A 25,668-nucleotide genomic window follows, 5' to 3' on the forward strand; every position below is an offset into this window, starting at 1 on the left:
TGTTGAGACTGGACCCTGCCCTGCAGGAGGTGCGTGCTTCCGTGTCACTGCAAACCACCACAGAGCCCACGGCTGGTCCCCTCGGCCTGACTCCAGCTTTTCACATGGCCTAGCAGAATGGTGGTAGATGGCAGTCTAGACAGGAGAGGAGCTTACCCTAGTCAGATTCCTGAACACATATTCCCCTTGCTTCTCTCTCTCTCTCTCTCTCTCTGTCTCTCTCTCTCCCTCTCTCTGTCTCTCTCTGTCTCTCTCTCTCTCCGTCTCTCTCTGTCTCTCTCTCCCTCTCTCCCTCTCTCTGTCTCTCTGTCTCTCTCTGTCTCTCTCTGTCTCTCTCTCCCTCTCTCTGTCTCTCTCTGTCTCTCTCTCCCTCTCTGTCTCTCTCTGTCTCTCTCTCTCCCTCTCTCTGTCTCTCTCTGTCTCTCTCTCTCCCTCTCTCTGTCTCTCTCTGTCTCTCTCTCCCTCTCTCTGTCTCTCTCTGTCTCTGGTCTGGCTCACTGAGCTGGAAGAGGCTAGTTCTGTCCTCATTCCCTGACTTTGGTGTTTATTGAGCATTGGGCTTCAGCTGTGTGCCAAGCCGTCACCAGTGAGTTTCATGAGAGACTGTCATTGGTGTCTGAGGCGAACACACAAATGTTCAGCATCCTGGGGAAGTGCTCCTGGCTCAGGAGGGATGACAAGGGGCCGTCTCTGAGGACATTTCTTCTCTGAGAGCTGGAGTGTCCTTCCTTCCTTCCTTCCTTCCTCTCTCTTTCTCTCTTTCTCTCTCTCCCTTCCTTCCTTCCTTTCTTCCTTCCTTCCTTCCTTCCTTCCTTCCTTCCTTCCTTTCTTTCTTTTTTCTTTCTTTCTTTCTTTCCTGGTCCTAGAGCTTGAACTCAGGCCTGGGTGCTGTCCCTGAGCTTTTCTGCTCAAGACTGGTACTCTCCCATTTGAGCCACAGCTCTACTTCCAGCTTTTTTTAAATAGCTAATTGGAGCTAAGAGTATCATAGACTTTCCTGTCTGGGCTGGCTTTGAACTAGGATCCCGGATCTCATCCTCCTGAGTAGCTAGGATAACAGGTGGGCCTATTGGCACTCAGCTGGATGCATAAACACATACTCCCCTTCCTTCTCATCTTCCTACTGCCACATGACTGCTAAGGGACAAACAGCAGGAGACTTCAGAGGCCTGACAGGAGTAGTCATGGTTCTTGAGTTAGCAGGTACCTGACATGGGATTGGATCTGCCCGACTCGGCGGAACTTAGCCAGCACTGTGGCTGCAGCCTTCTGTCTGTCCCCGTCTTGTCTTACTTACACCTCCTGAAACCAGTGGTTTGGAGTGATTCTGCCTCTCATGTAGTGGTGAGAGTTCCTCAGGGTGCCTGGAGTCCCCCCGGGTGTAGCTACAGCTCTCCAGTGTGCTCAGGGTGCCTGGAGTCCCCCCGGGTGTAGCTACAGCTCTCCAGTGTGCTCAGGGTGCCTGGAGTCCCCCCGGGTGTAGCTACAGCTCTCCAGTGTGCTCAGGGTGCCTGGAGTCCCTCCGGGTGTAGCTACAGCTCTCCAGTGTGCTCAGGGTGCCTGGAGTCCCCCCGGGTGTAGCTACAGCTCTCCAGTGTGCTCAGGGTGCCTGGAGTCCCTCCGGGTGTAGCTACAGCTCTCCAGTGTGCTCAGGGTGCCTGGAGTCCCCCCGGGTGTAGCTACAGCTCTCCAGTGTGCTCAGGGTGCCTGGAGTCCCTCCGGGTGTAGCTACAGCTCTCTAGTATGCTCAGGGTGCCTGGAGTCCCTCCGGGTGTAGCTACAGCTCTCCAGTGTGCTCAGGGTCCCTGGAGTCCTTCCGGTTGTAGCTACAGCTCTCCAGTGTGCTCAGGGTCCCTGGAGTCCTTCCGGTTGTAGCTACAGCTCTCCAGTGTGCTCAGGGTCCCTGGAGTCCCCCCGGGTGTAGCTACAGCTCTCCAGTGTGCTCAGGGTGCCTGGAGTCCCTCCGGGTGTAGCTACAGCTCTCCAGTGTGCTTCCATGGGCAATGGGCCATTTCCTTGTGCTATCTCTAGGATAAATCTAGGATTTAGAACACATTCAATCCAGGAAACTTATTATGTTTTCCATTACACCTGCCAAAGCACTATTTTTTTTAAAAAAATTTTTTTGGTCCAGTCGTGGGGCCTGAACTCTGGGCCTGGGCGCTGTCCCTCAGCTCTTCAGCTCAAGGCTAGCGCTCTACCACTTGAGCCACAGCGCCACTTCCAGCTTTTTTCTTTTTGCTTATGTGGTGCTGAGGAATCAAACCCAGGGCCTCAGGCATGCAAGGCAAGCGCTCTACTGCTGAGCCACCTTCCCAGCCCTCAAGGCACTATTTCTAGGTGAGGTTCTGGGGGCAGGCACTGAATATGCCCTTATGGGAGACACAATCATACCAGAGACATCTTCCTTCCTCTACCCATGGCCGGCACCTCAGCCGCCCAGTGGCCGATTCCACACTACCCCTCTACCGAGACAGAGGCTTGTCTTCTCAACTGGAAGCTGTTAGATTCAACCAAGAAGCACTGGTGCAACAACTTAGGGCTCAAGTAACAGAGCCTCAACATGCTGGTGAGGTAAACTTTCACTCATTTTCATACCTAAGGCATCTGAAGGTAGGCTGGTTTAGATGACCTTTCAAGCCCCAGAGCCTCCCATTTACCTGCTCAACCATTTCAGAATGTGGCTTCTTATCCTCAACTTGTTGCTGCATGGTTTCCAAAGTCTGGTCCCTAGTCCCAGCAGGTGGCTTGGGTAGGAAGTCAATTCTCAAGTTTCAGGTCAGACTCAGGAGTTAGGAACTCCCAGGTGGCCAGAGAAGGATGGCTCTATTTCCCTCCTCACTGTGATCCTTCTCTCTCCCTCTTTCCTCCCTCCCTCCCTCTGTCTCTAGCTTTCTTTCTTTCTTTCTTTCTTTCTTTCTTTCTTTCTTTCTTTCTTTCTTTCTCTCCCCTTTCTTTTTTCTAGTCCTGGTGCTAGAACTCAGGGCCTAGCTGCTGTCCCTGAGCTTCTTTTGCTCAAGGCGAGAGCTATAGTATTTGAGCCAGAGCTCTACTTCTGATCCTTTGGTGGTTAAACGGAGGTAAGAGTCTCATGGACTTTCCTGTCTGGGCTGGCTTCAAACTATGATCCTCAAATCTTAGTCTCCTGATTAGCTAGGATTGCAGGTATGAGCCTGGTTTAAAAAAATTTTTTTTGAAAGTCTTGGGGCTTGAACTCAGGGCCTGGGCACTGAGCTTCTTTGGCTCAAGGCTAGTACTCTACCTCTTGAGCTACAGTGCCACTTCCAGCTTTTTCTGTGTATGTGGTACTGAGGAATGGAACCCAGTGCTTCATACGTGCTAGGCAAGCACTCCACCACTAAGCCACATTCTCAGTGCTTTTTTCTCTTTTGGTGATGTTGATTTCTTTCTGGTCTTGAGAAGCCAAAACATATTAAATCACAGAAGGAAGCCCTTCCTTCATTCCACTGAGGGGACAAATGAGGCCTAGAGAAGTTAAATCATTTGCAAAGTATTTTCAGAGGGTAGAACTTCTCCTCCCTGCCCAGTCCATGCAGAGGCACAAGGAAGTACCTAATCTTAGGCTGCAATTACAAAGTAAGATGTAAAATCCAGCTACCCACAAGTGGCTCATACCTGTAGTCCTAGCTACTCAGGAGGCTGAGATCTAAGGATCTCAGTTCAAAGCCAGCGTGAGCAATAAAGTGTGTGAGACTTGTATCTCTAGTTAGCCACCAAAAAAGCTGGAAGTGGAGTTGTGGCTCAAGGACAGAGCTCTAGCCTTGAGTACAAAATTTCAGAGACAGTGCCCAGGCCCTGAATTCAAAGCCCAGAACTGGCATACAAAAGATGTATAATCTAGTTCTTCAGTCATACTACTGTTCAAAGTGTTGCAAGAACATGTGGCTGGAGCCATAGTCCGAGACATTTTGGCTCCTATTCCTCTTCAGGTTTGGGGTAGAAATGAGTGTGCACAAATCCAATTCAGAGCACGCCATCTAGGCCAGGAACTGCATAGAGAAGCCAGTGTGTAGGTGGCAGGATTATCACACAAGTTCCAGTGGGTCCTGGCAAGCCTCAGGAAAATTCAGCTATGAAGATGAGCGTCCACTGAGGTAAACCTGCTCTGTTTCACGCTGTCTCCGGTTCCAGTCTCCCTCCTTGCTGTATCCCAAGGACAGAAGTCAGCCCAGGAGTTCTCTACCCACAAGGAAGATTCCCCAAAGCAAGACCTGTCTGGGGAAGGGTAGGGCTGTGGTTCCCAGCAATGGTGGCTGGTCCTCACAACGGTCACCCAGCTACTTGGAAATGAACCAGAGACCAGGCACCTAGGAAAATTAAGCATACTGGGAAGAAACTCCCAAAGGAAGTACCAGAGACCCTGTTCTTGGCTGGAGCTGCACAGTTGAGCATCTTTGGAGAAGAGATGAGCAAGGAAAGGGCCAATTTTTGCACTTGAAAACATTAAGAGGGCTGGGAAAATGGCTCAGTGTTAGAGTGCTTGCCTGGCATACATGAGGCCTTGGGTTTGATTCCTTAGCACCCCATAAACAGAAAAATCTGGAAGTGGTGCTGTGGCTCAAGTGAGCATTCGCCTTGAGCTGAAGAGCTGAGGGGCAGCGCCCAGGCTGAGAGTTCAAGTCCCACGACCCACAAAAGAAAGAAAGAAAGAAAGAAAGAAAAGAAAGGAAGGAAACATCAAGAGCAGAGCTTCTGCAGTGGCTGGTTGCTCTGAAGGCAGTAGGAAGGGCTGTTAGAAAGGCCTCAGAAGGCCCCAGAAGGCTGTAGGTTGGGCAGCCGAGGAGCTAGTCCCAAAGACCAGAAACAGACCAGTACCCTAACAACCAGAGGCTTGGCAGGCACCTCACCTACATTTTCGGGCCTAAGTCCCCCAGGCTGGAAGGGAAAACTGTTCTGCACCTTTCTCAATCAAAAGGAAGTTTACTCTGGAGTAAAAGGCTGTTTTCATAACAAAGCCTGGAGGGGTGGGGGACTCCGACCCCGCCCCAGGCAGTGAGAGCAGGGCCCGGGTTAGGGAGCTGCCTTCCCCGCCCTCCCCTTCCCTGGGGAGGACAGGGACCAGCCCTGGTGTTCGCGCCTTCTGGCTCTGTGTCCTCAGCTTGAACCTCAGGGCCTGGGGCAGGGGCGCTCCGTGGTGCCTCCTCCCGAGTGTCTTCATCTTGGTAAGACAGGAGTTAGACGTGAGCAGGGGTCTCCCCGCTGCCCAGGCTGAAATGGATCGGTCTTCACATGCTTGCAGGCTCCCGGACACGGGTGGCCGCGGTCAGGCTCCGCACAGCGCGGTGGGCCTGGGCGAGGGCCCCGCGCCGCTGACGGCCGCACAGCCAAGCCCAGGCACAGCCAAGCCCAGGCACAGCCAAGCCCAGGCTCGGCGCCTCTGGGAGCCCGCAGCTCGTCCGGCCTTCCGGTGGCCGCGGCTTCGCTGCCCGGCCGGGAGCAGCCGCGGTGACGGGCGCGGGCCTCGAGCCCGGAGCAGCCGGGGTGACGGGCGCGGGCCTCGGCGGGCCTGGGGCCGGGAGCAGCCGCGGTGACGGGCGCGGGCCTCGGCGGGCCTGGGGCCGGGAGCAGCCGCGGTGACGGGCGCGGGCCTGGGGCCGGGAGCAGCCGCGGTGACGGGCGCGGGCCTGGGGCCGGGAGCAGCCGCGGTGACGGGCGCGGGCCTCGAGCCCGGAGCAGCCGGGGTGACGGGCGCGGGCCTCGGCGGGCCTGGGGCCGGGAGCAGCCGCGGTGACGGGCGCGGGCCTCGGCGGGCCTGGGGCCGGGAGCAGCCGCGGTGACGGGCGCGGGCCTCGGCGGGCCTCGGGCCGGGAGCAGCCGGGGTGACGGGGCGGCGGCGCCTCTGCCGTCCGGAGTCGAGGCCCAGTGCGAACGGGGGCCTTGGGGCCCCGCGCCCTCCCCCGGCCCGGGCCGCCCGGCCGCGCGTGCGTGTCGCCGGTCCCGCGCCTGAGCTGACCGGAAGCCGGCAGCGCGCGGGGCCTCCACCTCGGCCAGACGCCACGCTCTGGGTCTGAGAGTTCGTGGGTCGGGCCCGGCTGTCCCCTGCGCGGCGATGACGCCCCGTGGGCGCCGAGGCCCCGGGCCCGGAGGAGGCGGTGGGCCCGAGCCCCTGGAAGGCGGGAAGCCGAGGCGGGGCCACCGCGAGCTTGCCGCGGGTGGCCTGCGCGATGGGCGTGGTCAAAGGGGGCGGGGCTGCCCGTCAAAGCCGCGGCGTCTGACCGCAGGGGCGGGGCCTGTGGCGAGGGGGAGCTGCCCGGAGCGGAGGGGCAGGGCCTGATTTGACAGGGTGGAGCGATTGGCTGATGGGCGTGGCCAGGTCTGGATGGGCGGGGTTCCGCGGAGCCGCCAGGACGAGGAGGGGCCTGGAGGTGGGGGCGTGGCCAGGTAGATCGCGGCCCGGTCAGTGGGGCGGAGGCCGCGAAGAGGTTCAGGGAGGAGGACCGCGTAGGGGGCGTGGCCTTGCGGTGGGGGCGGGGTCACACGGAGTGAGCGGAGCGGGACCCAGCCGGAAGGGCTGGTCAAGGGCGGGGCCTGGGTGGGGCGAGGCCGGGCGGGCGGGCTTCTGCGGCAGCCCACTTCCTCTGGAGCCTCGGCCCGGCGGAAGTGCGTCAGTTGTTATCCGCTCCGGGCGCCGCTGCTCCCGCGGCCGCCTCACGATCCCGACGCCCGGGAGCTCGGCCGCCCGCCGCCGCCGCCGCCGCCGCCGCCCGCCGCTCGCCGCTCACCATGGGGCGCTGCCTCCGGGGCCCGGCCGAAGGCCCCTGAGCGCCGTCCGTCCGCCAGCGCGTCGGGCCGGGGGCCCCAGGCCGCGCGGCGCCCGGGGCCGAGAGCCCGCGCCCGGCATGCCCGGCCCGGCCCTCCGTCCGGCCCGGCCCCGAGCCCGCGCGGCGACCTCGCAGCCCGACGGCGCGGCGTAGCAGGCGGCGCGGGGCGCCAAGGTCACCGCCGCGGGGCCGCCATGGAGGCCAAGGTCCGGCCGAGCCGGCGCTCGCGCGCCCAGCGGGACCGCGGCCGGCGCCGGGAGGCCGCCCGCGACGCCCGTGCGCAGAGCCCGTCGTCGGGCGACGAGCCGGAGCCCAGCCCCGGCAAGGAGAACGCGGGTCTCCGCGGCGCGCCGGCCCCGCGCCCCGCGCCCCGCGCCGCGCGGCCCCCGAGGCGGCGACGGCGAGAATCCAGCTCGCAGGAGGAGGAGGTCATCGACGGCTTCGCCATCGCCAGCTTCAGCACGCTGGAGGCCCTGGAGGTAGGTGGGCACGGGGGAGCCCCAGGCCGTGCGCCCCAGCCCCGGCCGGAGGAGTCCCGGGGCCCCGCCGCCCCGGGGGTGGCGTTGTTGCCTGCTGATCTCTGCGTCCCCAGAGCGCGGGGCAGCTCGGCCGTGTGGGCTGGGAGGCGGTGGCTCGATGACCACTTGGGATCCTCCCGTTGAGCCCCCCTGGCTCTGTTCGAACTTCTCTTGTTGGGCAGCCCGCTGCCGGGAAGTAGACGGGTGAAGGCTGTTGGTGTCTGGCTGAATTGTCCTGGACGATACTTGCGGAGCACATACCAACTGCCCATCTTGTCTGAACTCGGGTGGGCGGGAAAGGAAGTGAAGCACTGCCAGGAAGATAGCAAGCGGGATGGGAAAGGAGCTGCTGGGTCCCACAACTCAGGTGGGCCGCCATGCTGCCAGGCCCTGGGACACCTCGAGGCCTCTTCCTGCCCTGCTGGCCCCCAGGAACGCAGAGACCTCCATCTGCGTGAATACTTACTCGGGAGTCCTGCTGGGCTTTGGGGACCAGGGATCACTGTCCAGCCCTCCTCACTCCCTGGGGGCCTGACAGGTGGCCAGGGATTCCAGTTTCCTGGGTAAGCTTTGGGGAAGGGATGATGCTCACTTCATGTCCCTAATGGAAAGTTCTTGCCAAGCTCAGGCCGACTCTGGAGTCTTGCTGGGTCTGTAGAGAGCCACAAGATTAGGTGCTGACAGTCACGGGAAGTAATCTTGGGACCACGTTGCCACTTTCTGTCTAGACAGTTGGCTGGACAGAGATGTGAGGTGCCTGTGAGTGGAGGGCCAAGCAGGGTCTGATAGCTTGCACTCTCCATGCTATCCAGTGGTCTGCACTGTGCACACCTTGGAAACGAGAGGGGTCCTGGACACACAAACCAGGGGTCCTGGGATAATCGGCGGGATAGCCCATCTCCAGCATTGACCCGCGCTGATCTGAACTGAGGAAAAAATGGCCCAGCGTTTTCCGCCTTCATGATAATTATGGTGGGAATTTTCTCATGTTATAGCCAGGCCTTGTGCTCTTTCTCTGTAGCTTACAAGACTGCCAGCAGTGTCCCATGTTCCACATGTGGGACTGCATACCTGCCCCACCTCTTCTTTCTGCCAGGAGGGGAAAAAATAAAAACTAACCATGGCCCAAGCTTTGGACACTCAGCACTTTCTCATCCCTTCTGCTCTTCATACGTTATTCTCTGTTGGGTGTCTGGCCTCACAGCCACCTCACCTACTGTCCTGTGCCTGAGTACTGTCTTCTGTGGTTGTAGTTTAGCCCAGGTGTTGCTTTGAACCTCATCTGGAGTATCCCTCCATCCCTCCCATCCCATGTACTTTGTTCCTTGTTATCCCCATTCTGTGACACCACTGGTGTCCCCTTTGCCTCTCCCTATGAGAGCTCATTAGCTGGAAGAAAATAGACTCTGTTCCCGTTCCTGTCGGCTCTCAGTGCCCAGAACAGAGCTCAGTTCATAGGGAGTACCTTGTGCACATTTATGCAGCGAAGGAGGGTGTGAGAGAGGAAAGGAACTGCCTTTCAGGAAGGCAGGCTACTAACTGTCGAAGGTCAAAGCAGCACGTCGTCGTCATGAGCTGAACCCATTTGGATTTAAGTGCTCTAGCCGGGTGGCTCACTGCTCCCCAGGCTGTGGACAGTTGGCCTGGGGGACTTCTGCAGGCTCAGACCAGCCATGCTCCATGCCTGTCTGAGCTCACTTCAGAAAAGTACAGGACTTCTAGGCAAGTCACAACGTTCATTTCGGCCAGAGGAGGCTTGGTCGGCCTTGTTTCTTACTAAAGTATAGTGATTCCCTGTTCCCCCTACCCCCACAAGTCCAGATAATGCATAATCACATTCATTGTAATAACTGGTTCAGTGATATTCACTCTGCCAGTCCGTTTTTATCAACATGAATTTATCTTTTTTTTTTTTTTTTTTTTTGGTCGTGGGGCTTGAACTCTGGGCCTGGGCGCTGTCCCTCAGCTCTTCAGCTCAAGGCGAGTGCTCTACCACTTGAGCTACAGCGCCACTTCCGGTTTTCTGGTGGTTTATTGGAGATAGGAGTCTCACGGTCTCTCCTGCCCGGGCTGGCTTTGAACCGCGATCCTCAGATCTCAGCCTCCTGAGTAGCTAGGATTACAGGCGTGAGCCACCAGCGCCCGGCTATGAATTTATCTTTCAAATGACCCTAAAAGGAGGCTGGTCAGCCTCACTCCACAGATGGGAACATTGAGTCATAGTGCATTGAGTGCTAAGTACACAGCCTGCGCAGTCAATGTGTGCTCCCTGCGGCGCGCATGTGGGAAACTCAGAAGGAAGATGCCGGCTGCATGCCCAGGGGCCATAGTCACTCCACTTCAGACCTAGGGGCTATTCTAACCTGTTGGTACTGTTTGAGTATAGCCCCAAAGGCAGCTCATCCAACCTTTCCAGGTACAGTGATAGGTGTGAGCCGCAAAATAGCAGGTCAGATCTAGGAGAAGTGAGTTTTATGTATAGAAGTGTCTGTTGCCTTTGAGCCCCTTCTTATGCGGGCCCCTTGCTCCGGGTTCCTGGAGCCCACATGGCCCTCATCCCTCTACGTGCCCTGTGTTTGCCCTGTGGGGGAGCGGTCCCCTCTACATACCCTGTGTTTGCCCTGTAGGGGAGCGGTCCCCTCTACGTGCCCTGTGTTTGCCCTGTAGGGGAGCGGTCCCGCGGTCCCTTTGTACTTGAGTGGAGGCCAGCAGGTGCTCCCCCAGTGTTATGGCAGAGGTTGTCAGCCCAGGGGGCCTAGTTTAGTTACCCACTGGCTCAGATCAGAGTGTTCATGGTGGTGGTACTGAAGATACGTTTGCAGGTAGATTTCACAGGTGCTTTGCAGGCCTGAGCCTTGTCCCTTTAGACCTTCTCCGTTAGGGTAGGAAGGTAATTCAGGACTAAAGTAAGGAAACAGGGACACTTGGCCAGTTTGTCTCTCTTTCCTGTGACAACTGTGTCCTAGTTGTACCGACAAGAGGTAACTGAGGGCCCCTGCTCTCCCCTCTCCCCCAGGCAGTGGGAGTGAACAGCAGGAGCAGCCATTGCTCCTGCCTAGGGAGCACTTGTGCTGAGAGGAACTTCCTAGGTTGTGCCAGACACAAGGAGCTGACCTCAGGCCACAGAACGGGTTATGCTGGTACCTGTATCCCCTGGGAGGCAGGCCAAGCCCTGCTTCCAGCCCCAGGCAGACTTGTATCTTCCAGGCTGACTGGTCCTGCATAGTGCCTCTCCCCACCCCCCCAGCCCCCCTCCCTGCCTTGATTCACAGTGCTGTGATCCAAGCGCTGGGAGGCAGCCTTTGCTTGGAAGTACTTGTGCTACTGGCCTGGATAGAAACTACTTTCTGGTTTGACATTCCTGTAATTGTTTCTTAAAATTTGTTCTTAATTGTTCTATTTCAACCAGCAGACTAACTCACCTGATTCAAAAGTGAAACTGTGGAAAGATGAAATGGGAAAGATGGATGAAAAGGTGACTTTGAGACACCTGCATAGAGTTCCTGTGTGGGGACATAGCCAGGTACAGCTGTACCATCCACCTAGGGAAGGAGTCATTGCCTGTATCCTTGTACTGGGGGTAAAGTTGGAAAGGAAAATGCCTAAAATACTAGCTGTAGTGCATTTATGTATCTCTCCATTCTCAGGTCAGCATGTTACTTTGATAACCCACAAAAATCAGCACAAAACCTCAAGAATTCCACATTAGCTGGATGTCAGTGGGTCACGCCTGTAATCCTAGCTATTCGAGAGGCTGAGCTCTGAAGATTGTGGTTGGAAGCCAGCCTGGGCAGAAAAGTCCCTGTGAGACTCTTATGTCCAATTAACCACTCAAAATCCGGAAGTGGTGCTGTGGCTCAAGTAGTAGAGCGCTAGCCTTGAGCACAAAAAGATTCAGAGACAGTGCCCAGGCCCTGAGTTCAAGCCCCACAACTGACCCCCCCCCCCAAAAAAAAAAAGAAAGAAAGAAAGAGTTAATTCCACATTAGCCTTTCCAACATGCATCCAGTCCCCACTTCAAGACTGTCCTGGGTGAGCTGGCTCAGGCTGTGACTAGCAGAGCCTATCATCCAGCAGCAGACGGGACCTCTGGGGGCAGGGTGCAAGCCAGGAGCCCACAGGTTCTTGGGGGGCTGCTGAAATTTGGAGGTGCCCTCCCTGGGCTGCGTTCTGGAGGTTCTGGGGGTGGGTGCTCTGAGGGGATGGTACACTGGAACCTGGCCATCTTACGTGGACAGGAATGGAGCTGCAACATCAGGGTATCCGGGCTCATTATTAGTGAGGAAAGCTCTGGCAAAGGGCTGTTTTCCATTTAGGAATCTGTCTCCTGATCTCTAGGTGGGGAAACTGAGCCCCGTGAGGCAGTGTGCTTTGGCCACAGTCATGGAACTGCAGCCTACAGCCTTGCACAACCCAACCAGAGGAGCTGTTAGCCTCAGCCCCTTCAGAAAACCACAGTGGGTAGAGACTGGTCCCTTTTTGTGTGTGTGTTGTCAGTCGTGGGACTTCAATCTGGGCCTGGGTGCTAGTTTATTGGAGATAAGAGTTTCACGAACTTTCCTGCCTGGGCTGGCTTTGAACCGTGTTCCTTAGATCTCAGCCTCCTGAGTAGCTAGGGTTACAGGCGTGAGCCACCAGTGCCCGGCTGGTCCCTTTTGAGAGAGTAAATGGACATGGCATGTAAAAGCCAGAGCATCCCTGGTCTCTAGACGGTCATTAATGCCCACCACATCCTGAGCAGCCCATGTAGCACCAGATTCCCTGTTGGAGCCTGCAGCTCTTGGCCTGACTTGGCTAGCACTGTGGTAGAACAGGGCCTGCACCTGTTCTCTCCCCCTCCCCCCTTCCCTGTGGCTCCCCGAGAGGTCTCACTTTCTCCCCGTGTGTACTGCATCCCCAGCAACCCCCTGCCCTGTGTTGCGGCCTGTCCTTCTGACTTCTTGGGCCTGTCACCTCTTGTCTGGGATTTCCAGAGCTCGCTGGGTCCCTACTGTGGCCTTATGGTTCCCCCTTCCCCCTTGGGCCTTGGAATTGGTCTGCTGTGCCCCGAAGGTTCTTTCCCCAAGCGTGCCTGTGAGCTGCACGCCTGACTTGACTGCCTGTTCTACTTGAACTCTTCCTGTCAGGCCGTGGTTGCCTGGCAGCCAGCAACTTTCTGCTGTGTCCAGGGGACATGTCTATTTGTAGAGGGGAGGGTACTGAGTTGCAGATACAGATGCTCTGTATTTATGAGCTTCCCTAGGCATCCTGGCTTGGTCACGTGGTCACTTGAGCCATTGCCTGAGAAGATGTGTAGGAGATACACTCCAAAGAGAGGCGTTCCCTCCTGATTTTTTTTAACCTTTAGTGTATTTAATTAATCATTTTTAAAAATCTTTTTGTGCCTGTCCTGGGGTTTGAACTCAGCATCTAGGCACTGTCCCTAAAGGGCTTCTTTTGCTCAAGGCCTGGTGCTCTACCACAGCTCCACTTGGGGCTTTTTTTTTTTTAAAGAAGTTTATTGAAAATTAAAGTGTCATTGACTTTCCTGCCCAGGCTGGCTTCAAACCACAATCCTTAAATCTCAGCCTCCTTAGTAGCTAGGATTACAGGGTGAGCCACGAATACTTGGCTTGTTTATTTATGTATTTATTTTCAGATTTATTTTATTTTTAAATTTGTGCAAGTACTCAGGGCCTTGTGTTCTTGCTGGCTTTTTCACTCAAGGTTAGACTACCACCAGCTGAGCAATGCCTCCCACTTCTGACTTCTACTGGTTAATGGAGTTACCAGTCTCCAGATCATCGGATCTCAGCCTACTGAGTAGCTAGGATTATAGGCTGGAACAGGCTCCTGGTCACCTTGGTATTTTGTGTGTGTTTGTTACTCTTGAGTAGAAACTTTGTTGCACTTATGTTCTTTCTTTCTTTCTTTCTTTCTTTCTTTCTTTCTTTCTTTCTTTCTTTCTTTCTTTCTTTTTTTGGAAGTAGTGGGACCTGAGCTCTGGGCCTGGGCGCTGTCCCTCAGCTTTTCAGCTCAAGGCTAGCACTCTACCACTTGAGCCACAGCACCACTTCTGGCTTTTTCTGAGTATGTGGTGCTGAGGAATTGAACCCAGAGCCTCATGCATGCAAGGCAAGCACTCTACCACCGAGCTACCTTCCCAGCCCCGCTACACTTTATTTGCTAATAATGATTACTACTGTTCTTACAAGAATTCTATTTGCCTATGTGTTATCTGCACCAAAGTAATCCTCTGAGTTCTCTTTCCTACTGATAGCTCCTTGAGGGTTCTTTCTCCCTCAGGCCCCTGTTGGCCAGTACTGTAGTGCAGGGTTTCCGTCCATGCCTTCCTGTATTTGTTAGCACTTCCAAAGCTGTTTGTGAGCATCCATACATCTTGGTTGAAGAAGTCTTTCCTGTTCCTTGCTTCTGGTTACGGTGTCTCCGGTGGACATAGACAAGGAAGCCTCTGTCTGGGCCTTGCTCACTGAGCTGGGTTTTCTCTCCTGTGTCCGCAGCTACCCTCACACCTGGGGCATAGTTGTGCGTGGCCTGGAGAGCAAGGTCCCTCCCATTCCAGATTGCTGTGGCTGAAGTTTGTTTGTTTTTTTTTTTGGGTCCGGTTGTGGGACCTGAACTCTGGGCCTGGGTGCTATCCCTCAGCTCTTCAGCTCAAGGCTAGCGTTCTACCACTTGAGCCATAGCTCTACTTCCGGCTTTTTTCTTTTTGCTTATGTGGTGCTGAGGAATCGAACCCAGGGCCTCGAGCATGCAAGGCAAGCGCTCTACCACTGAGCCACCTTCCCAGCCCCTGTGGCTGAAGTTTCGCCACCACATGCCCACAGGGGTCTGTGGCTATCTTGTTCCACTGGCTATTATATTCTTGTTGGGAGCCACTCTTGTCTTTTGTTGTACTCTGTAACAAAGTGTGACACACCTGCTTTCTCAGAACTGACCAGAGAGCTGGGCACTGGTGTCTTACACCTGTAATCCTACTACTCAGCAGGCTGAGTTCTGAGGATCCCGTTTTGAAGCCAGCTGGATAAGAAAGTCTGTGAGCCCAGTACCAGTGGCTCATGCCTATAATCCTAGCTACTCAGGAGGCTGAGATCTGAGGATTGCAGTTCAAAGCCAGCCTAGGTAGGAAAGTTGGTAAGACTCTTATCTCCAATAAACCAGTAAAAAACCAGAACTGGCACTGTGGCTCAAGCAGTAGAGCACTAGCCTTGAGCTGAAGAGCTGAGGGACAGCGCCCAGGCCCAGAGTTCAAGCCCCATGACTGACCCCCCCCCCCCAAAAAAAAAAAAGGAAGTCTGTGAGACTCTTACCTCCAATTAACCACCAGAAAACAGGAAGTGGAGCTGTGGCTCAAAGTGGTAGAATGCTAGTCTTGTGCAAAAAAGCTCAGGGACAGGCCCAGATCCTGAGTTCAAGCCCCGTGATCAAAAGCAAGAACTGGTCGGTGTTCTCAGATCCTGGTGTACAGCCTTGTTCGCTGGTGACTGGTTAAGATGATTTTTGGTGGAACAACAGATAATGGGGGAGACTGGAACAGTTGGCCAGAACAGGTGAGGGCTGATCAAGGAGGGGAGAAACACAGTCTGGATTTTCAAGACCAGGAGGTCCCTTGAAGAGGGGATCTGTGGGCTGAAGCCAGGATGGAGAGAGTCCTGTTGTCTGGGCCAGCACTGTCCATGTGAAAGGCTCAGGTCAGTGCTGCCTGGCGCAGAGCCCCAGGCGCCCAGGAGGAGCCCCGTCTGCCCAGGATCCGCGTGTCTCTTCCATCTGGGCTGACCCTCAGCACTTCTCCCCTAACTCGTTCCCTCAAGTAACCACAGGCCGCAGAGACCCTTCCGCCTCCCCCAGGCCAGAATTCAGGCCCAGGGTTGGGCTCGGACCCACTCTCTCTCATCTGCTAGGACGACCTGATCCCTTCTTAGTGAGCAGAGGGCAGACTCTGACTCCTCCCATGTTGCCTGTGGCACTGTCCTTTTCCCCTGTGTAAGGGACAACATCCAGGGAGCCTCTGGGTCCCTGAGTCAAGGCCGGGCATTCATTGCATGTGTGTGTATGTGCAAGTCTATGCATGTATGTGTATCTGTCCTCCAGATATCTCAAGGGCTGACACCACTGCCCAGACCCCAGGGCTGCAGGATCCTGTGATGTGTGGAGGGGGCACGTGGCACATGACAGGGGTGGCTTGTGGCTGACCTGCCTCCTCTTTTCCTGCAGGCTAGGTGGGCTGCTCTTTGTAATAACAAAGGTTATGTGACAAGGTGGGGTGGGGAGCAGAGGCCCGCAGCTGATAAGAGCAGCTTGGGCTTGCCACCCTGAATATCCTACCTGTTTGTAGCTGAGCATCTGTACATGACCAGGCAGGCTAGCAGAATCCAGTTCTGTCCTCATTCCCTGTCTTAAGTGTTTGTTGAGCATCAGCTGTGTTCCAGGCCTACTCACCAGTGAGTTTCAGGAGGGCAGTAAGGAAGAGGCTGTCGGTGTCTGAGGAGAACACACAGGTGCTCAGCATTCTGGGGAAGTGCTCCTGGCTCCAAAGGGATAGAAATGAGGCTCCCTGAGGACATTTCTCCTCTGAGAGCTGCAGTAGGCTTTTTTTTTTTTTATGTTGCTGTTGTTCGTTTGCTTGCTTGCTTGTTTGTTCTGTTCCTGGGGCTTGAACTCTGGGCGTAGGCCTGTCCCTGAGCTTTTGTGCTCCAGGTTAGCACTCTGTCACTTGAGCTTCAGCTCCCCTTCTGGCTTTTTTGGTAGTTTAGTGGAGATAAGAGTCTCACAGACTCTCCTGTGATTCTCAGATTCAGCCTCCTGAGTAGATAGGATTACAGACATGAGCCACTGGTGCCCAGTTGCCAGGAGCTTTTTGGTGTATCTGTGGAAAGCTGAAATGTGGATTTTTAGTCCTCAGTGCTGTGCTCAAGATTGAGGGGGTTAGGTGATAAGCCAGTGCTGGGGAGTGTGTCAGCTTGCTGTTTGCAGCATGGAACAGGTACACATGTGTGCGTGCAGGCATCCGGATACCTGGCCAGCCTGGAAGATAGCGTCTTAAAGTCAGGCTATACAGGGGGAGGCACAGTTTCTTGGCTTTGGGAGCAAGTAGCCAGGACGTGGAACCACACATGCAGCTTAGCTGGAGGTGGTGCCTGCTCACTTGGCTTCTCCAGCTGTAAAGAGGACAGTGGCAGCGTTGTGTTGCTGACTCACAGCCTCATGGAATGGCTCCACCTCAAACCCAGGCCAGTTCCCCATAGACGATGCTGCCAGTTACAAGTGAGTGCTCAGATGGCAGAAACAGGAATGCTGGCATTCGTCGGATGTAGTACCACCCCTGGTGCCAGGTGCGCCTCTAGGACTTGGGATGCGTTAACTGTCCTATCCTCAGCAGCCACTGAAGAGGATGCTGTTGTTCTCATCCTGCAGGCACGTGTGAGATACCGTCCAAATCTACAGTGCTGGTAATTGGTAGTGTGAGAATGCAGGCCTGGCTCCCTCCTTCTGGGCAGGCCCCTCTCCCCACCCCACCCCACCCTCACGATGGCCCTCCATTCCCCCAGTTTCCTTACGCTCACAGTCTAGGCCTCCCTCTCCCTCAGTAACACGAAGATTCCTCACAGGACCACACTGTCCAGTCAGAACCCCAGTCTTGGGCCTGAAGTGCTAATCCTATCTCCAGCCAGACCTTGCTTTCCTTCTGCCCAACACTTCGTGTGCCCCACATTGCCTGTCCTTCCCACATTGGGGTTGGGATGCCCCTGAGGCCTGTACTCCTAGCCCAATCCCAGGAACCCCAGCCACTACTCAGGGGGAGCTGGCCCCAGTGCGGGTGGGGCGGCACGGCAGCCACACAGTGCCCCTTGGCATGGACGTGCCTTCTCCACAGCCTCAGACACTTCTTCCCTGTGAACTCCCAGAGGAATCTGTCAGACACAGTGGAGGCGCATATGCCAGTTCTTTCCATCTCCCTGCTCCATGGCTGGGCTCTGCCTGTGCTTACCTCCAGGCTCAGGGAAGGCCTTAGTACGTTTCCCAGCAGGGCAGCCATTCTTTCCCAAGCTCCTGGACTTCTCAGCTAGCTGGGCCTAAGAGACAAATGTCTGAGCTCTGTCTAGACGATTGGTTCAAATCTATAGGTTTCCCTTACCATACACTTGTATAGTCCTGTGTATCTCTGGGCCTTGGTTTCCCCATCTGTGGGAAGGATGAAGAGGTAAAATATGCCTCCTCTCCTGCCTCCTGATGATGGCTCAAGGGTTCTGGAATAGTCTGGAATCCTGTTCCCCTACACCTTCCTTGTTTGCCCTTGCAGCCTTGCTCTGGGCTTCTCTTTTCTCTAAGCCGATCCAGCCCCAGTCCTGCTGGACCTTGTGCCCACACCTTGCTGGTTAGTACTGGTGGCAGATGCAGGGGTGGCCCAGCTTCAGGCATCATCTCTGCCTGTCCCATCCTGGCTCACCCTGAGTCTTGAGTGAGACACTTAGGTGGCTACCTCTGTGCTCCAGAAAGGCTCTAGGGAAGCAGGGTCGTCCACCCAGCCTGGTGACACCTGAGCAGCAGCTGTGCTGTGATTGGGAGGGGCCTAAAGTGGGACCAGAGTCAGACCTGAGCCATCTCACTATGGGGATCCATGGCCTCGGGCCTTGGGGGTGTGGAGAGGCTGTGACTGCGGGCAGATAGATGGGTGTCCGTGGCCCCACCGTGGACCCCTGCTCCAAGGCCAGGGACGGTGAGTCAGGTAACACAGGCCCCAGAGTGGATTCCCCATCTCAGAAGTCCTGATGTACAGAAAGGGCCCCAAGGGGCCCAGTTCCCAATAACAGATGTTGGCCATGTATACTGCTCTGTTCCGTGAGGCCAGCTACTCAGAACCCAGTCTGCAGCCTCAGCTGGCCTCCTCTGTGTCCCCCTCCTGGGACCACCCTGCTTGTCCTGACTCCACACCTAGTGCACTCCCGTTGTTCATCTGAATCTAGATGATCTCATTTCTTTCTCCCTTTCCTTTTTTTTTTTTTTTTTTTTGGTTGTTGTTGTTGTGCTGATCCTGGGACTTAGCTTTAAACCATGATCCTTAGATCTCAGCCTACTGAGTAGCTAGATTACAGGCGTGAGCCACTGGTGCCCTCTGGATACCTAAACACATATTCCTCTGCCCGCCCCCCCTTGTCGGTCATGGGGTTTGAACTCTGGGCCTGGGCACTGTCCCTGAACTCTTCAGCTCAAGGCTAGCACTGTACCACTTGAGCCCCAGCACTACTTCCAGCATTTTCTGTTTATGTGGTACTGAGGAATCGAACCCAGAGTTTCATGCATGCTAGGCAAGCACTCACCACTGAGCCACCTTCCCAGCCCTTTCTTTCTCTTTTTAGCTGTGGAAAAGCTCATGTGTTTAGATCATGCAGAACCTAGATCCACGAGAAAGCCGGGTAACATGGGTCAGGCCTGGAAGGCTACCTACCAGTATTCCACCCCTGCAAATTGTCACCCTTGGGGGATTTCCTTTGTCCTGCTCAGCCTTGAGCCAAGAGAAATTCTGCCAAAAGAAGATGCTGGGATTGAAGGGCAAGTTGGAAGTGAAAGAAAAAAAAAAAAACTATATTAGGCTCAGAGCACAGAGACTGGGCTCAGACCCCAGAATCACTTGCCTGGATGGACATTGACTGAGGCAGCAATCTGTAAAGGTCCCCGTAGGGCCAGCAGTGGCTGATTCAGATACCAGGCCACTGTCACCTGTGTTGCCCCACCTGACTTTGGCTCCTCTCTAGGTAGCACTGCCTATAGCCATCTACGTTTTCTCCAGGTGATCCCTCTAACCAGATGGTGCTAGGCACAGTGCAGGATCTAGACAGAGGTTTGAAAGAATGAAGGCCTTTCACAGGGCCTCGCGGGGGAGGTATGTGAGTATGCAGTTTACAGCAGTACCAGCTACGCCTAGGCCTCTGACACTCTGATGTCCTGCCCCAGTTGTACCCCAGCCTAGTGGTAGTGTGGGCAAATGTGTCACTGCTTCATGTGGCAGCCCTGCTGGGTGGTGGGTATGAGGGTGAAAGCCAAGAGCCAACAGCAGAGTCGTAGAACTGGGACATAGCCAGCGTGGTCTGGCAGCCTTTGGAGTAGGTGAGGGGTTAGTGAGGCTGTGGGATGTGGCTCTGGAGTGCATAGGACACATAGTAGCCAGTTGACATTGGGTGCATAGACAGGAGCAGGAGGGTATCATCACCCGCCACATGGGTTTGGGTGGAGAGCTGGGATTCATTCCACTTTGCTTGGCTGCGGGGACACTTTGCCCCTCACCGGGGTGGTGGGTGGAGGCTGCCTTCGGAGCTCTTGTGCTGGGACAGAGGCAGATGAAGGCCTCGAGACATCTGATTGAGCATGGTACATTGTCTGGGTGGAGGCACACCACAGTCCAGAGAAAAAAGCAAGGAGGAAGGCAACTTCAAGTGAAGTGGCAGGTGGGGGAGCCAGCCATGCGTGCGAGAACAGAGGCTAAGGCCCTAGGGGCAGATAGGAATGAGATTGGAGACTGCATGTTGTCCAGGTGGAGATGCATTTAGGCCAGGTAAGAACTGGCAAGAGGGGCCTACCAGGTGTGAATCTCCTCCTGAGCTCAGAAGTGTGCCCCCTCAGGGTCCTCCCAAGTGATGGGCTTTCCCTATCTCTCCCTGCAGAAGGATATGGCCCTGAAGCCACAGGAGCGGAAAGAGAGGTGGGAGCGTCGCCTCATCAAGAAACCCCGGGAGTTGGAAAGCTGCCCATCTGCAGAGCCCAGCGAGAACAGGCAGTCCCTGGAGATGGGCAGCCCAGGGCAGGACTTGGATCCTCAGTGTGATGAAGGGGCCAGGAAGGTTCCGCTACAGCCCTCCAAGCAGGTGAGTGCCTGGTCCCTCCCCTTGGGCACTGTGACTGGGTCTTCCCCGAGGCCGCGCAGCACCTGGACACTAAACCATCAGTGTCTGACCTGCCTGGCAACACCCTCCATCGTTGTCAGGCTCAGGGCAGATGAGCAGGGGCTAGGCTGGCTGTAGCGGTGCAAGAACTCGCCCCGGCCCCGCTGGAGAGGCCTGCTGGGCCAGTGCTGCTGCCCCTCCCAGGGTGTCCAGAGTAGGTGACAGTGCCACGTGGATAGGCTGGCCCCGTCTCCCGCTGCGCCTGTCAGGTTCCGCCGACTGTAGGTATCCAGGGTGCCCAGGCTGTCTGTAGGAACGTGGAGGCTGGGCACAGTTCTAGGTACAGTTCCGGGTCCCAGGCTGTGCATGTTGTGCTGTCTGCCAAACCTTGGCAGGGGAGAAGGGCTGTTGAGGCACAGGACTTGTGGTTAGTGGTCCAGGTGCGACCAGGAAAGAGGGCTGCTTGCTGGATGGGTTAGGGCTGAGACCAGGAAAAGACTGCTAGGGAAAGTAGAGGTTGGGCTAGCGCTGCCCTGAGCCCTGGGCCAGGCCCGGGCACGACTCATCGCTGCAGCCGTGTTCTTCCTGGAGTCCACACCTTTTCTTCAGAGAGGGGCTCAGAGTGTTGCAGGCTCTACTTTGAGCTCTCTTGGGAACTGGGCTCTGCCAGCAGCATGTCTCAGGGACCTGGGCTGGACGGGGGGTCTGCAAGCACACCTGCCCAGGTGGACACATGCTCTTTCTTCCATGCAGGTGTGCTCCCCAGAAGGGGGGCCGCTCCCAGCCAGCCCTTGGCACCAGAACAGTCCGGCCCAGCAACAGCAACAGCGCCAGCCCAGCCAGCCCAGCCAGCCCCAGGGGCCCCTCCCAGCCCCGTGTCAGCGCTGCCAGCCCCGTCGGGCATCCCCGGACCCTGGGGAACCCTGCCAGCCACAACAGCCACCCCTGGGTCAGCACAGCTGGCCCCAGCGCTCACTTCTAGGCCTGAAACAGCCTGGCCAGCCCCGGCGGTCTCTTCTGGGCCCCGGTCAGCACTGCCGGCCCCAGCGCCTGGTTCCAGCCCCAGATCCGCTCTGCCAGGACCAGCATTCACGCCTGGCACAGCCCTGCAGGCCCCTCTGGGCCCTCCCAGGCCCTAGGCTACGCAGCCAGCGCCTGCGGTCCCTGTCTGCTCCAGGGCACCGCTGCCGTCCACTGCGGTCCCTGCTGACCACCTGTCACCTCTGCCGCCCACTGCGGTCCCTGTTGCCTCCCTGTCACCCTTGCCGGCCCCAGATGGCCGAGTGGCATTGCTGCCGGCCTCTGCGGTCATCAGCTACACCATGTGTTTGTGGCCGGTCCTGTGGGGCTGCCTCCGTTCAGTGCTGCCGGCCCCTGCGGGCCCCGGTAGCCCAGTGCCGGCAGTGCCGGCCATCACAGTCACTCTTCATCATGCACCCATGCCACCAGCCTGCCAGATCCTTTGTCGGCCAGTGCTGCTGCCCCCGGCAGGCACTTCTAGCCCATCGTCGGCATAGCCAGCCCCAGAGGTCCCTCCTTGGCCACCCCCACCACCCCCAGCCGTCGCTGCTGAGCCTCAGACAGCCCCAGCAATCAGTTGAAGGCCCAGAGCAGACTATCCCTCCCAAACCTTCCCTGCTGGGCCCCAGACAGTCACACCAACAGAAACGACCCCTCCTGAGCCCAGAGCAGCCCCAGACGCCTAAGCGGTCACTCATGGGCTCAGAGAATCCCTGCCAGCCCTTGCGCTGTCTTCTGGGCCCAGGCCAGCCCCGAAAACCGCAGCCATTGCTTCCCATCCCTGATCGCCCTTCGCTTCTAGGACAGCCAGGCCTGTCCCGTCAGCCTCTCCTGAGACCCCTGTGCCAGCCACGGCGGCAGTCCTTGCTAGACCTGGTGCCCACCCGGCAGTCCCAGCCTTCACTCCTGACTCTGGGCCTTCCCTGTCGGCCCCTGAGGTCTCGGTGGACTCGATACTCTGCCCCAGGGGTGGTCCGCCATGCTCCATCTGTAAGCCCTGGAGCCTGATGCCCACAGGTACTTCCCTGGATGAATTTTGCAGGCCACCTTGGGTGAACCTTGTTCATGGGGTCCTTAGGGCCAGCGTCCCTAGCCCAGCAGGCTAGAGATGCTTTGCTGGACTGACCTGAGGCAAGGACCCCAGCTGTGCCAATCAGGAGAGAGGAGATGTACCCAGAATCTTACCACCTCCACCGCCACCACATGTCAGGGCCTCTTGGTGTCACCGTTTCCCCGTGTGTGTTGCTTTGTGATATACACCCTCTGGGAAAGGACACACAGCCACCCTCAGGGCTGGAAGCCCATTGAGCCCCTCAGCAACTCTCTGTGCCTCTAAACTGCTAACACTGTCTCTGCATCTCTGAGTCTTCTTACGTGTGTAGGTATGCAGGTATGCGTGTGCGTGTGTGTGTGTGTGTGTGTGTGTGTGTGTGTGTGTGTGTGTCTGTGGTGTGCCAGGGCGTGTTGACATGTGTGATGGGCGAGTCAGCCCAGGACTCACTTTCTGGCCTCTGCACCCTCTGCCTCCACGTAGATAGCCTAGGTGAACTGGCCAACAGGCGAGCTCTGCGGACCAGGTTTCAGGCCACAGCGCTCTTCTGGAACCTGCCTGAGGAGGGTTCTCCAACTGCAAGATGGGTGGGACCAGGTCTGCCTCTTGGGGGGGCTGCCTTGGCCCAGTGGGGGCAACAGTAGAGCAGCTGCCAGAATCTTCAGGGCAGGTTCCGCTCTCTCCAGACCTCGTCCTTGGCTGTGTTTGGTTCTGTTCTTGGCTGCCCTCATTCAGACTGGCCTTACCTGTAAAGGTTGCTCCTTAAAAGGCTGTCCTATACCTGCCTGTTCACAGCCTGCCACCTGTAGTGAGGGTTACCTACTCCTGCCCCAGAGCCCTCCCCTGCCCCAGAGCTCCACTCAGGTCTCCTGGAGTCTGCAAGGGTGTGCTCAAGAGGAGCTGGTGTCCAGAGGATGGGGGGCTTTCCTGAGACTCCCTAGGCCCTGCGGGAGCCCACAACGTGCTGTTCACAGGCAGACGACTAGGGATCCCCGGTTCTGTGCCCATGCACTGCTAACGCTCAGCTTTTTCCTTCCCTACTTGTGAGGACCCTAGGCCCTGCAGCCTGGCCCCATCCCCCAGCCATGGCAGCTCTGAGCCTTGCCCACCCGGCTAGGTCCCCTTTCTGGTGCTCACCTAAGGCCTCCATCCCATGAATTCAGGGCTTGTTTTTTTGATTAAAGAGAATAAAAAGTGCCATGTGATTATTTTTAATAGTAGCATTTGTAATTTAAAAAGAAAAAACTGTCCTCTAACAGAGGAGCTTCTACGACTAGATTTGGCTCCTGGTTCATTCCTTCTCCGCAGAGGAAGCTCCAGGGAGCCCGTCCTGTGCCCCTCTGGCCTGGCTAGGGAGGGCCGTCCACTCGGTGGTGCTCTTACTTCAGCCTTGGGGGGGAGCACCTGTGAAGGTGGAACCCAGGTTCCCTCCGAGCCTGCCCCACAGGTGGCCAGTTTTGTGTTGTTTAGCAGTGTCCACTCAACAGGGCTGTGCTCCCTTTGGGTGTGCATGGGGGGACCTAGGATTTGAATCATGGCCCCGGCAGAACCTGACTTGTCTGTCCACCTGGGGGTGGGCTGGGGAGAGTTTCTCTGGCAGCTGCCACTGACACAGTTGGCTAGCTCTGTTGTACCAAGAGTAGTGAAGCATGCACCGTGCCTGCCCCTCCCCAAAGACAGGGCTGGTGTCGTCTGTATGTGCGGGCCTGAATGAGTCAAGAGGGCAAGGGCAGAATGGCCGCAGTCCTGTGCATTTGGGGCTGGCAGTGTCCCCTGGTTGCGACAGTGGACAGCTCTTCAGGGGGACAGGCGGAAGCCTCTGCAGCCAGCTGGGCCCCTGTGACCTGAGCGAGTGAGCCATGCAGCGCCAATTGAACCCAGAGCAACCCTGATCACAGTGGTCATAGCTTCCCACGTCAAGGCTGGACCATGTGAGCCATAGCCTTGAGATATTTCCATGTGACAGCCAGTGACCAAAGCCACCTCCTGCCCTTGGGGTGGGAGTCGGGAGTAAACAGAACTAACGTGGTGGGGCAGGGTGTGGCTGGGCATGATGGTACATGCTTCTGGTCCCTTACACTCAGGAAGCTGAGGTAGGAGGATTGTGGTTTATGATCGCAGGCAAAGTTAGTGTGAGACTCCCAAAAACAGTAAAAAAACAAACGGCTCGGCTAGGCACTGATGGCCCAATCCTGTAATCCTAGCTCCTCAGGAAGCTGAGCCTGAGGATTGCAGTTCAGAGCCAGCCCAGGCAGGAAAGTCCATGAGGCTTTTTATCTCCAGCTGACCACCAGAAAACTGAAAGTGGCACTGTGACTCAAAGTGGTAGAGCACTAGATTCGAGTGAAAGAGCTCAGGCACAAGGCCCAGGCCCTGGGTTCAAGCCCCATGACAAACAACAACAAAAGCCCAAAGGGGTATCTTAAGTGGTACCTGGCAGTCCCAGGCCCTGACTTCAAGCCCCAGTACCGCCAAAAGCAGCAGCCAGGAGGGTCGTGGGGCCAGTGGTTACAGGGTGACCCACCTCACCTAGGGCTCAGCACCGGAAGTCTAGGCAAAGTTGGATGCCTGTGAGAGTCAGCACTGTGCTAAGCATGATGACCAGAATAGACACAGAAAGCACCATGGCTAGGCCTTAGGGTGGCTAGGCCTGGGGGCATACCAGGCAGGGGGTTCCCAGCAGAATGGTGAGTTCATCCCTGTGCTGCATGAGACCTCAGGGAGGGAGCAATCAGGGCAAGGCCCAGGGCCCTGCACTCAGTCTGGTGAGGAGCCAGGCCGGCCAGGACCTGCGCTCAGCTTCGTGGCATCTGTGCCAGGGTTTAGGGAATACATGAGAAGTTGGGGCTCAGGCCTAGGAAGAGCAGGGTGGTGAGGCGGGGCAGCAGAACACTTGGGGATGGTCACAGCTCAGCTCCTTCCAACATCATGCTGCTTGGCCTAAGACTGGGGAGCTTGGGCAAGTCTCTAAGCTGAACTTCAGGGGTAGAGCCCCTGGAAGGCTCCTGGTGGGTGACCATTGTCTGTAGCAGGCCCAACAGTCTCAAAAGGTCTCAGGGTTGGAAGCAGAGGTTCATCACTCTGGAAGGAGGTATGCGTGGAATGGCTGGGAGGCCAGAGCACGCGTGTCCATGCACATGGAACATGTATGTGCAGCATGCTGTGTTGCTTCTCTTGTGTCGCTCAGCCTGCTTAGAGGGGCTGTGAGGTCCAAGGGGCCATGTATACCTACGCAAGTGCACAGAGCAGGAGGGCAGATGCTAGAGGAACGGCGTGGACAACAAATGGTGTAACCCATAGGTTTTATGGGCATGTATATGACGGTATGTGTGTACTTCGTGTGACTGGGTCTGTGATTGGGATTATTTCTAGGATACAAGACTCAGCTTGGCAGAATTGTATGGGGAGTAGGGCCTTCC

General features: G+C 56.5%; 1 protein-coding gene across 1 annotated transcript; it reads left to right on the forward strand.

Moving 5' to 3' along the window:
* The first annotated feature begins 6,631 nt into the window (after positions 1-6,631).
* Positions 6,632-23,447, forward strand: LOC138835038 (microtubule-actin cross-linking factor 1, isoforms 6/7-like). The gene is made up of 3 exons (XM_070033746.1): positions 6,632-7,261; positions 19,960-20,160; positions 20,932-23,447. The coding sequence occupies exons 1-3, from the start codon at positions 6,977-6,979 to the stop codon at positions 22,204-22,206; spliced, it is 1,761 nt and encodes a 586-aa protein (XP_069889847.1). The 5' UTR covers positions 6,632-6,976; the 3' UTR covers positions 22,207-23,447.
* The last annotated feature ends 2,221 nt before the right edge of the window (positions 23,448-25,668 follow it).

Source organism: Dipodomys merriami, unplaced genomic scaffold (assembly GCF_024711535.1).
Source record: "Dipodomys merriami isolate MVZ:Mamm:240054 unplaced genomic scaffold, mDipMer1.0.p SCAF_2229, whole genome shotgun sequence".
Classification (NCBI taxonomy): domain Eukaryota; kingdom Metazoa; phylum Chordata; class Mammalia; order Rodentia; family Heteromyidae; genus Dipodomys; species Dipodomys merriami.

What these genes read in the sequence shown, in the direction of transcription:
- LOC138835038 (XM_070033746.1), top strand. Translation starts at nt 6,977, where the DNA reads ATGGAGGCCAAGGTCCGGCCGAGCCGGCGCTCGCGCGCCCAGCGGGAC. An exon ending in GCACGCTGGAGGCCCTGGAG is followed by an intron (nt 7,262 to 19,959) that starts GTAGGTGGGCAC and finishes CTCTCCCTGCAG; the next exon opens with AAGGATATGGCCCTGAAGCC. An exon ending in CGCTACAGCCCTCCAAGCAG is followed by an intron (nt 20,161 to 20,931) that starts GTGAGTGCCTGG and finishes TCTTCCATGCAG; the next exon opens with GTGTGCTCCCCAGAAGGGGG.